This window comes from Carettochelys insculpta, chromosome 1, assembly GCF_033958435.1.
Source record: "Carettochelys insculpta isolate YL-2023 chromosome 1, ASM3395843v1, whole genome shotgun sequence".
Lineage (NCBI taxonomy): Eukaryota > Metazoa > Chordata > Testudines > Carettochelyidae > Carettochelys > Carettochelys insculpta.
The window spans coordinates 274,453,108-274,465,424 of NC_134137.1; the positions used below are offsets into that span (position 1 = coordinate 274,453,108).

Genomic DNA, 12,317 nt, shown 5'->3' on the forward strand with positions numbered 1-12,317 from the left:
GTGTTTGCATACTGTCTTCGCTGTTGGCAATTGTCTTTATAATGGCCAATGCCACCCTGGACAGTCCAGACTTTAAGAGGATGTTTGTAACAGGGTCTATTTCGTCCCTGACCTCTTCCGCCTGCACCCCCAGACTCTGGGCCACCCTCCTCAACAGCTGCTGGTACGCTCCTCCATCCTCCAGTACAGGGGATGCAGAGGATCCAGCTAATGCCTTGTCTGGGGAGGATGAAGATGAGGGCATCATGGCCTCCAAGCCCACTGATGCGGGGGTTCCGGCACTTGCATTTGAGTCCGTGGCACCGTGGTCTGTGGTGCCGTGCTTGATGCCTGGGGTGAAGGGCCCCCTAGTGGTCGATGCCATGAATATGGGGACACTGCACCTGGGACGGCACTGGTTCTGTTGGTGCCAGTGCCCACTGCACCACAGTTCCCGGTGCCTGCAGGAGTGATGCCCATGCTTGGGTCACCTCCAACTGCACCAGTACCGATGTTGGTGCCAGTGCTGTCGTCCGTACCAGTGCTGGTGCTGACAACTCTACTTGCTCTCTCGGTGGGGCTCCCAGAGCAGTGGTCTGTGCCGATCTTGGCACCTGAGGGATGCCAGGCACCCTGAACGGGAGTCCGGCATCCCGCCCCTGTGCCTGAATGGATCGCTCACAGGGTCCAGAAGGGCCATTGTGGTGCCCCTTGAGGGGCCTTTGCCACTCCCCTTCTAAGGGGCGTAGGGAGTGGTGTTGGTGTCCGCTGAATCAGGATGACCTCGTACTCCCACTCTGAGCCAAGCTGGAGTAAAACAAGTCCAACTCCGACACAAACCCTGATGCCGACGACCACAGTGGTGCTGAGGGTCCTGTAGCTCCCGCCGACTCCTGAGCACTCTGCACTGTCTGCACGGCACCGAGGGAGGCGACCATTTGCTGGGGTCTCACCGGCATCAGGAACCGTGCCAGGGTCCCTAGAGCCTGACCAGGCATCTGGAACAGGGGCAATGAAGGCTCCCGGTGCGGCGTCTGTGGTGGCACTGTAATCTGCAGGAGACCTTGTGCAGTGCTAAAGGCCTCTGGTGTCGAGGGCAGCCTGGGAGAGCATGGGCTCCCACCTCATGCTGGAGTCAATGCCCGCACTTTATGATCCCGGTCACAGTGTGATCTGGTGGACTCCCCCGAAACCTGTCTTCACCTTCTTCTCTCCTGGGATCGACCCTGGTCCCGTCTTCTCTTTTTACAAAGCACCAGGGACTGGTTCTTTTGGCGCTGGGAGGCGCTAGGCGCCGAGTCCTGGTCTCAGTGCCGGGAACTTTCTGATGGCACTGACGGTGCTGGAGTGCTCTGCACCGATGATGCAGCACTCTGAGTTCCCACTCCTGGAGGTGAGTCTCACCGAAGAAACTCAAATACACTCTATGCGGGTCGCTTTTGGGCATACATTTGCCACATTTAGAACAGTTTTTAAAACCCGGGGAGCCAGGCATCCCCTGGCGCCGAGGGGGTTAAAGACCTACCACGGCTCACTAGGTGCTAAGAGGAACTATTTACCTATAAAGATAACTATCTAAACTATTAACAACTAATTAAAACAATAAAGGCTACCAGCGAACTCTCAACAATGAGGGAGCTCCAGCAACCAACAGCGCAGCGAGAAGGAACTGAGTTGGGGGTGGGTCAGGCAGTGCATATATGGGCGGCCATACGGGCGCCACTCCAGGGGGCGCCGCACTGACCCTAGGGCTACCGGCTAAGACAAAAAGCTTCTGGCAACTGGGCATGCGCTTGGCGCACACCCAAATTGGAATGCACATGAACAATCACTTGAAGAAGAACTTCTAGTACCTCTGGCTCTCCAAAGGAGTACAACCTCCTTTCATCTCTAAGAAGGACCTTGAAAATGCTGTCATCCATGTCTTACTTATTTCCAGGTTAGAAAAGTCTGATTCACACAGCTTGGGAGTAAATGCGGACATGAGATACACAAGCTACAATGTCTTCATCATTCAACAGTCTGCCTCTTAAGCAAAAGACAACATTGTATATTTCACTCACTTTTGTTTACTTTAAATTCAAAGTTGTATCAATTTGTTTACATAACACACTTTGGCACAATTTCTATGCGAAGACTTTGACTAACTGTTTTGACTGTATCTGGACAATCATAACTGTTTGAAACTATGTGGTCTCATCAGTGCCCGAGAGGGGAATAATCACTTCCCTCGATCTGCTCCTACTAATGCTCCTAGTAATGCAGCCCAATATACCACTAGCCTTTGTGGCAACAAGGGTGCACTGTCGACCCATAGTCAGCTTCTTGTTTATAGTAATCCTCAGGTCCATTTCTGAACAATTGGTGCCTAGCCAGTCAATCCACAGCCTGTAGCAGCATGTGGGTTTTTTTCAGTCTTAAGTGTAGGACTCCACACTTGTCCTTTTGAACCCCATCAGATTTCTTTTGACTCAATCCTCCAAATAGTTTAGGTCGCTCTGGTCCCTACCCATTCCCCATGCCAGCATATCCACCTCTCCGCCAACTTAGTGTTATCCACTTACTGAAGGTGAAAACCAACCCATCATCCAGATCATTAATGAAGATATTGAACAAAACTGGCCATTGGACCAATCTCTGTGGTACTCTGCCTGATATCAGGTGCCAACTTGACATCAAGCCATTCACTACTACTTGTTGAACCAGATGATCTAGCCATCTTTCTATCCACCTTATAATCCATTCATCCAGGCCATGCTTCTTTAGCTTCTCAGCAAGAATACTATGGGAGAGCATAAAAAAACCTTTGCTAAAGTCAAGCTATACCACATCTACTGCTTTCTCCATATCCAGAGAGACAGTTATATCATCACAGAAGGCAATTAGGTTGTTCAGGCATCACTTGCCTTTGGTGAATCCATGTTGACTGTTCTTGTTCAATTTCCTTTCCGCCCCTACAATTTAAAAATTGATTCCTTGAGAACCTGCTTCATGATTTTTTTCAGGCACTGATGTGAGGCTAAGTGGTCTGTAAGTCTACAGATATTCCTCCTTCCCCTTTTTGACGCCAAACAATACATTTGCCTTTTTCCAATTGTCTGGGAACTCCCCTGATTGCCAAAAGTTTTCAGCTCTGAAATCACATCAGCCAACTTCCATAGCATGCTCAGGTGCAGTAGAGCTGTCCCCATGAACTTGTACAAGTCCAGCTTTTCTTAATAGTCTTTAACCTGTTATTCCACTATTGACGGCTGCTCACCTCCTCCCCATACTTGTGCTGCCCAGTGCAGCAGTCTGGGAGATGACTTTGTGAAGAAAGAGGCAAAAATAAAATAAAAAATAAAAAAAATGAGTACTTCAGCATCTGTCACTAGGTTGCCTTCTCCATTCAGTAAGGGTTGCACACTCCCTGACATCTTCTTGTTGCTAATATACCTGTAGAAACACTTCTAGTTATCCTTGACATCCCTTGCTAGCTGCAATTCCAGTTGTGCTTTGGCCCTTCTGATTATACCCCTGCATGCTTACGCAATGCTTTTATATCCTCCCTAGTCATCTTGCCAAGTTTTCACTTCTTGTGGGCCTCTTTTATGTGTTTTAGCTCTCTAAAGATCTCTCTGTTAAGCCACGCTGGTCACCTGATGCATTTGCTTTTCTTACTGCACATTCAGATGCTTTGTCCCTGTGACCTCAATAAGCCTTCTTTAAAATACAGCCACCTCTTCTGGACTCCTCTCCCCACCCTCCCTACCCATATTAGTCTTCCAGGAGATCCTGCTTATCAGTTCCCTGAAAGAGTCAAAGACTGCTTTTCTGATGTTCAGTATCTGTATGCTTCTGCTCTCCTTTCTTCCTTTTGCCAGTCGCCTAACTCAACCATCTTATGGCCACTGCTGCCCAGGTTGCCCCCTACTTCTACTTTGTCTACCAATTCTTCCCGGCTTGTGAGAAGCAGGTCAAGGGGAGCATGATTCCTAGTTGGTTCCTCCAGCACTCGCACCAGGAACTTATCCATCAACAGTCTCAAAAAACTTCCTGGATTTTCTGTACATAGCTCCACTGCACTTCCAACAGATGTCAGGGTGACTTAAGTCCCCCAGGACATCTAGGGCCTGTGAGCTGGAAACGTCTGTGAGATGTCCAAAGAAAACTTTGTCTACATCATTCTTCTGGTCTGGTGGTCTATAGCAGTGTTTCTTAAACTATGTTCCACAGAACATTCATGTTCTATAAACAACTTGGTATGCAGCGAGCACCTGATGCTTTTTTAATATCATACACCAATGGTATATATTTTCTGTTATGAAAACCAGATACAATGTTACTTCTTCATTGCTATGACACCTGATTAAATTACGTCATTTTGTCTTTGCTGTTTGTTTGCTTGTTTTGATCTGATAATTTTTTGAAGAAAATTTTCACAGATGTTCCACATTAACAAAAATATTGTTTGGTGTTCCGTGGTCTCAAAGGCCACATCTACGCAGTCAAGTTTTTCTGGAAGAAGATGGCACTCTTCCAGAAGATCCTGGGAGCATTTACACACAAAAGGTGTTCTTCCAGAAGGAATCTGGAAGAACATGGAGCTTTTTATGGAGACCCTATTCCTCACCCAGATGAGGAAGAACACCTTCTTCCAGAAGACTCTGTCAGTAGAAAGTGTGTGTAGATGCTCATGGGGCCCTTCTTCTGAAAGAGCAGTCCTCACACCGCTGGATTTTTCAGTCCTTGGTCAGCTCTTTCCAAAGAGCAGGGGCTGGGTGGACACTCTCTTTTGAAAGAGCAGATTTGTCTTTTGAGCTGCTTTTTGTGTGTGTGGCGGGGGGGACATGGCCAAAAAGTTTAAGAAACACTGCTCTACAGCAGATGCTCATCATGACATCACTCTTGTTGCTCTCGTCTTCAATCTTAACCTAAAGACCCAGTGCTCTGAGCACCCATACTGCTCTCTTACACAGAGTGCAACTCCTCCACCCTTTTTCCCCGCTTGTCCTTCCTGAACAGTTTATACCCATCCATGACAGTGTTCCAGTTCTGTGAGTTACCCCACGAAGTCTCTGTTATTCCAGTCACATCACAATTCCTTGACTGTGCCAGGATTTCCAATTCTTACTGTTTCCCAGGCTTTTTATGTACGATAACTAGCTTATTGCCCTACTTTCTTAGTTGGGATCCGTCTGCTTCCCCTGTTGCATGCTCTTTCTTCTGTTTCCTCCCCATTGGTTTGATCAGCTTTGGCAGATACTCCATTCACATCCTGAATTCAACCTCCAGACAAGCAACACACTTCTCAATTTTCCCAATCTGAATGGCAGATGGGTGATTCTATTCCCCTTAGCTGAGAGTCCCTGACCACCACCACCTGTCTCCTCCTGTTGGAAGTGGTGGTCATGGAATCACCATCCTCAGGACAATGCATCCTGTGCCTTTCATTAAACTGGGATCTTCTGATCCCTTTCCTCTAATAACTCGTCCAGCCATTCTCTGTGAAGAGACAGGTTTCTTACCACTTTCTGCACTGGGGATCTATGACTTCTCTTTCTTCTTCTGGAGGCCACATTCTGCAATTTTCTTCCATACTCTGCATTGCCCACTCTGATTTTTCACCATACTGTGCCTGTGTTATCAAATGGTATTCAGAATGTCTTTGTTTCCTCTGATGTAATGAAAGGTAGATACTTGGGCCTTTAGTCCTATAACGTTCTCTTCCATTGTGCAGCACAACTTGCACTTATTGCACATGAAGTCACTTCTATCTTCTGAGAGAAAGACAGACATGGTCCCAAAGCTGATCACTCACTATCCATATTGTCTTCCTTCTAGGAACCTCTTCTGATGTTGTATTTTCTGCTTACAGAACCCATTGGCTATGTCTACACCAGGCAAAGGAAGTTGACTGCAGATACGCAATTTTAGCTATGGTAACTGTGTAGCTAGAACCAATGTATCTGTGCTTGGCTTACTTGGGTGTCCTTACTGAAGGCTGATGGAAGAGTTTCTCCCATTGACCTCCCTTACTACTTGTGCTTGTGAGGAGTACGGGATCAGTTCTGACCCCTGAACAAGTCAATCTTCCATGCTAGGGTAGATATAGACATGGTTTCTCTTGGGCTATGTCTACACTACAGAGATCCTTCGAAAGAAGTTCTTCTGGAAGATATGCTCTGAAAAAATCCCTTTCAAAAGAGCGCATCCACATACCAAAAAGGGTCTCAAAAGATTGATCTGCTCTTTCTGTAGAGAGCGTCCACGCAGCCCTGGCTCTTTCTAACAAAAACTGCATTGAACTGCATGAGATATTTTCCCCCTCTGTGTAAGTAGTACAGAACGGGGCCATTAGTGAAAATTCCCAAATGATAAAAATAAGGTTCCTTATTGCCTCAGGCTATGGTAGAACCCAAGATATCCTTTTCATTGTAAAGAAAGGAGCCATCAAAACACCACTGAATTTGCTAGTTTGCAGTCAAATAGGAAACTACTTTGGAACGTTCAAATTGTGTCATTCCACAAGAATACTGCTCTGATTTTTATTGATACAAGTAATTGTATTTTATCATGGCAGATTTACTGGTTGATGGCTTCTAGAATTTCCCATTACTTGTTTATTCCCAAAGTCCATAACACAGCTGCATGCTGAGATTTGGTTGGTAGGTGTGAAAATTCCTCAGAGGGCTCTTTATTGGCTCAGCAGGAACCTGAAACACAGAGGCAGCCTTTGAATGTTCAAAGCAGCATGCTGTAAGACTGATGGTTTCATTACTCCAGTTTTGCCTTCATTTTATTGCTGGCTGACAATGCTGAAAATGAACCTTATTCTTTATGCCTAGCTGCAAATAGTAAAAAATACTGTGTCTCAAAACATAAAAACAGAATAAAAAATAAAATAAAAAAACACCCACAAACCTATGCTTATTCCAGGGGCATTTGCAGAAATTTAAATGTGATCACTTTGGGAAAGGTGCATTACACACACACACACATTATACACATTAAATCATATTAACACATGCACATACATTATATGCATAGGAATAAACAAAGCACTCACCATTTCAATGAAAATCCCTGTGTTATGGATCTTTATGCAACCATAAAGTACCTGGCTCTGGCCCTCAGGGGTTGTGACAGGGAGAGAGAGCAAGCTCCTTCAGTAAGAGCCAGAGAATCTTGTTCTCTCTCTACAATGCAGCCCTGGGGCTGGAGGAGTTCTGTGCTGATTATTTGCAAGGGAGGCCTATGCCCCTTCTTGTCCCTACTCCCTTTGTGGATGCCCTAGGCTGTTCAATCATATATGCATTGGTGGCCCATTGCCAGACTGTATCTTCATGAAGAAGGTATCAAAAACTTGGCTTAGTATAGTAACAGAGTGGCTTTGTATAGCTTTCAGAAAACAAGTATGTTTCTCCACAAGGATACAATACAAACTAAACCCAAGTTGTGTTTAAATCGGTCTTCTGTCATGTCTGATTTTCAGCAATATCTAATGGCTTGCCCAGACAATGTATGCTGTATTATCTATAAATTTCATAAAGTAAAGTAATCTATAGGTTTTAATAGATATTACTATGACACTTATTTTGCATTACCTGTGAATGGTGCCATAGATAAGTATGTGTCAGACATTATATTATTAAACTATTTCACAAGTTTACACTCAATCTTAAAAAAGTATCCCTCCATGAAAACTGGTATACTTTTTCTCAGACCTAATGCAAATAAAATTATTGAAATACCAATCCCATTGACATTAACAGAAGTATTGCCACTGAGTTCAACAGAAGTAACATTTCAAGCCACAGATCCAATTCATTTATTTAGTTTAAAAGATGCAGTACATCGACTGTTAAACGAACAAAAATGTTGTTTGCTTTTTTTTGTCTTTTGAAATCAAAACAGCTTTGTTTTTAAAAAATGATCATTAGTTCATAAATGACTAGTTGACACTATTTTCAAAATCAAAACCAATATTTAAAAAGACAGTAATGGTTAAGTTTAGAAACTGATTGTAGATTCAGTGACTTTTACATGTTTTTCTCTTATTGCATATAGCGTACTATTGATTAGTAATACCTAAATCTATATTAATATTAATGTACATTTATGTAAATGTATTATAATAGCTCCATTCCCCAAAACTTAATTTTAACTATACTACACAGAGAAGGCAGAGAACATTTGGAAATGAGCAGGCAGCAGAGACCTCTGAAGTTGATTGAACGGACAGTGGAAAAGAGTGTAAAGGTATCAGAAATAATGAAGAAAGAAAGAGATGAAGTAAAAATGAGCAACAGGAGATCATCATAGGGAAATATGTCACATTATGGAAATCCTCTAAAATCCACCGAATTTCATGGAACCCATTGATTCTGTGGGCTTTGAATAACACCTAGAGAAAGAGGAGTGATAAACAGAAACAGAGACATTGCAATGGTGATGAAACAAACAAAAAAAAAAAGGCAATTTGATGGGGGCATTGTTGGGTGGGCATCTTAGCTGAAGATACAGTTGTGTTGCTATGGGGGGATTAAGATCAAAGCTCTGCTCTCCTTTATAATCATCTTGAAAATGTCAAGAGGTTTTTAGGATTACAAAAGTCATCCATTTTCTTTTATTATGCAGAATTTAATATACCAGAAAGACTATACATAGATTCAGTATGTGACCATGATAACTTAAAGAATATGCAAATATTCAACAAAACATTTTTGCCCCAAACAAATATAATGAATAAAGCAATAGGATATCAAACTTGTTCAGTCTGGACTCCCCAGAACTGGTTATTGCCTTTGGGTATTATTGTTTTCTAGCTATCTAGCTAGCTATTCATTTGTTACCTCAGATTTTTAGAAAAGCACTTTTAGCCTATTAAAATGTAGATCTTTCATAAAATAAGATATATACTGACGATTTCAACAATGTGAAATCAACTACAAGTTTTGCAATTGAACATGGACTAAAGTTAGAATCTGCAGTTGTACATTACTCAAGACATTATCATTTGGTTGATAACTGAAATAACAGTAACAAAACAAAGCAGCAGAAATGTAGCAGTTTAAAGACTAACAAAAAGATGTATTTGGTGATGAGCTTTCATGGGATAGATCCACTTCTTTAGGATCTGAAGAAGTGGGTCTGTCCTGTGAAAGCTCATCACCAAATAAATAATTTTGTTCGTCTTTAAACTGCTGCATTTCTGCTGCTTTGTTATGTTGGAGTACAGACTAACACAGCTACCTCTCTGTTACTACTGAAATGGCAGTAGTTAGCTATGAGATTTTCCTGCCTTACTAAGAAGGGAAAAGACTAAATCTTTGAAAAGACTAACAACTGAAGGAAAACAAAATATGAAAGTCTCAGGGGAAAAAAATGCATCAGAACAAGATTAGTGCATAGCTCGATGTCCTCATCACAGCAGAGAACTGAGTTTACAATTTCAAAATATTCCCATTACTACAAGGTGTTTGCTTGCATCAATAGTGTTCAGCAGAAAATGAAAGGCAGGAAACAAATTGGTTGAATGTTACAAAAGAAGAAAACCAAGAAACGTGCAATTGCAATTGCATGGGAGGCCCATTCTCTTTAGGTCCCAACAGGCTGTAGGAAAGAGCATTAGCATAACTGATTAAGATTGCACAGTTAATTTAAGATGTAATCATGACTCAAGGGGGAAGGAAGAGTCACTTACGTTAAAATCTGAAATCTGATAATTAAAGCCATACAAATCCTGTCTACAGCACTACAGAAATGTGATTTTATCTGATATAACAAAAGGAAACGATCAGAAACAACCACCGTACTGGAATATTTTCATAAGGTGATGAGAAATAGGGGGTCCTGACTGTGACTTTGCAAAGGTCTCAAAAATCACAGTGTGCAATACTTGTGATTAAAGAACAACCGCAAAATGTCTGCCATGGGCAGAGAAGGATGGTGGGGAAGGGAAATATTCACAAAAGGGAAAAATGCAAGCTTCAATCTCCTCTTGCTTACATCAAGTGAAAAAGCAATCTGCATTGCACTAAAAGTAGAATTATACTACTGCAACACAGGCATAGGTGAAAGGTAAATAGACTTTGCAATTTTCTTGCATTTCTGAAAATCTACTTTAAATGTATACTTGTGCTGATGCCCAGCCTTTTCTACCACACCATTCTAAAAAGCTCTGCCTCCTCTTAGTGTCTGAAGTCAGCAAGAGAAACCTGAGACTTTCCAAAAGACCAGTTCAAAATTGAGCGAAATGATAGTAATTACGCAAATACTAAAATATAATAGAGCAGAAAATATGAAATCAATTTATTCCAGAAGTTCCTGATATATCCTTTGCTTTGAATGAAACCTTCATCAAGACAACATAAAGTAAATCCATGAAAGGGGGATGAGGAAAGAGAAATTAAAAAAATCAAAGTGATAGAACTGAAAGAACAAGTAATAAGAAGGGAAAGAGTTTAAAATAATGGCATGACCATTTTACTATGAGATGCAGTTATATGCAAGGCCTTGAGTTTTCCAAATATATACTAGGTGAAAAAGATGGGGTTCTCATGAAATTCGAATGCCAGCAATTTGCAAAATCCATCTTTCATGACTCATTTTCTAACTTCACCATATCCAAAAAACAAGTATATTTAAAATATACAGTCAAGGTGATTTTTCACCCATTTACAATTATACTGAAATACCACCAGTCCAATAAGACAAATGCAGAATATAAAACACAGACTTCCATGTTTTTTTAAATAAGAGTTGTGTTGATTATGATGACATTAGTAGCAGTTTTAAAGATAACTCAGAAATAGCTACATTTATGAGTTATGTTAATCAACAACACTGTGATCCATTTTATTTTAATGAAACCAGGTTGAAGACTTCCTTGGGAATTTTTTTTGGCCTGCTTTCTGTTAAAAAAGATCATATTCCTTTCCCACTTTTAACATGATGTCCACTGGCTTTAATGGTGATGACACAGGAGGAACAGAGAACAAACATAATGTACACTGGGAAAATGATACACAGAAAGGTATCTGCTCAGAAACACCCAAAATGCAGTTGTAGAAGCTATTGGGCATGTGTGGGAATATACAAAAGGTTAACTGATAACCTCGAACATGGACAGCCCACACTGTTCTACTCTATGGCTATGTCTACACTAGAAACATGTGTCTACAATCTTGACGGAACTTCTGTCAACAGCTCACATCTCCACACAACTTTCTCTGTCGACAGAGAACTACCAGACTGCACTGCCCTCTGGTGCCAGAAAGCGGGCTCTGCAAAGAGGCCTGCTTAGCAACTGGAAGTCCTCCTCTCTGTTGACAGAAGTCTCTACATTGCACTTTTGTCATCAGTACACTGTCAAGCAATTGTTATGCCTCAAATTTTTGAGGGGTAATACTGTCAAGGTAAATGCAGAGTTCTGTCGAGAAGCTGTCAACAGAATGCTTTAAGTGTGTAGACAGTCCCTGAGTTATGTCAACAGAAGGCCCCTTCTGTCGACAAAACTCTCTAGTGTAGACCCAGCCTACATCTCTAAAAGCTAGTATCAAACATGGAAATCTTTGAGAACTAAAACATGTAATAGCTGTTTTTATTCTTACCTGAAGCAGGGCCGCAAACAAATATACTGATATAAAAACTGGAGTCAAAGAGGTATGACCACTTTTCATTAAATGGATGGTGTACAAGAAAATTAAATGCCCAGGAATCACCAAAAGGAGAAGAACTTGAGCTGACTTGTTATTTGCTCCTGTAATACAAAAGCAAAATGCAGTTTAGCTCTTAAAAAACCAGAAGATATGTTTATCAATAAGAGAAGCACTAGACAGCTGAAGGATATTTTTCCCAGTCAGTAGAAAAGACAGTGGAGAGAGTCAGGAAACACAGTACTTAAATTCCATTAAAGTGAGCCCAAATCAACCCAGATATTAAAGGCAGGTGCAAATTATACCCTTATGGGAGGGCAAATAGTTTTTTTCACCCAACTCCCTCAGAATTTATTCTGTTTAGTGCCTGCCAGAGGATCAACAGGACCCCTACCAGCAGAGATTGCTGGAGTTCCGCTCTGAATCATACAAAACCCTTGACACCTTGACTGGGTTCATTATCTGAGCACAAGCACCCACTTTGAATTCCAGTAGGCCCCTAGCTGTTCCCTCAGGTGACAGAAAGTTTTGGCCACTTTTACCTTGCACACAAGTCCCCCAAGAGCGCTTTTTATATTGTTTAGCAGTACCTTCACAGTCACCTGTTACTTTATTTATTAGTTAGAAGAACATTTAATAAATATCAAAAAGCAACAGCTGCAACTGATAAGTCAACTATTCCCAAAAGCTATCACACAT

The 12,317-nt window shown here is 41.9% G+C and overlaps 1 protein-coding gene across 1 annotated transcript in view; it reads right to left on the bottom strand.

Moving 5' to 3' along the window:
* Positions 1–12,317, bottom strand: part of SLC41A2 (solute carrier family 41 member 2) — a 91,835-nt gene that overhangs the window by 18,723 nt on the left and 60,795 nt on the right. Inside the window, exon 10 of the mRNA XM_075007793.1 lies at positions 11,574–11,722. Coding sequence (XP_074863894.1) covers positions 11,574–11,722 — 149 coding nt within the window. The remainder of the gene's footprint in view (positions 1–11,573; positions 11,723–12,317) is intronic.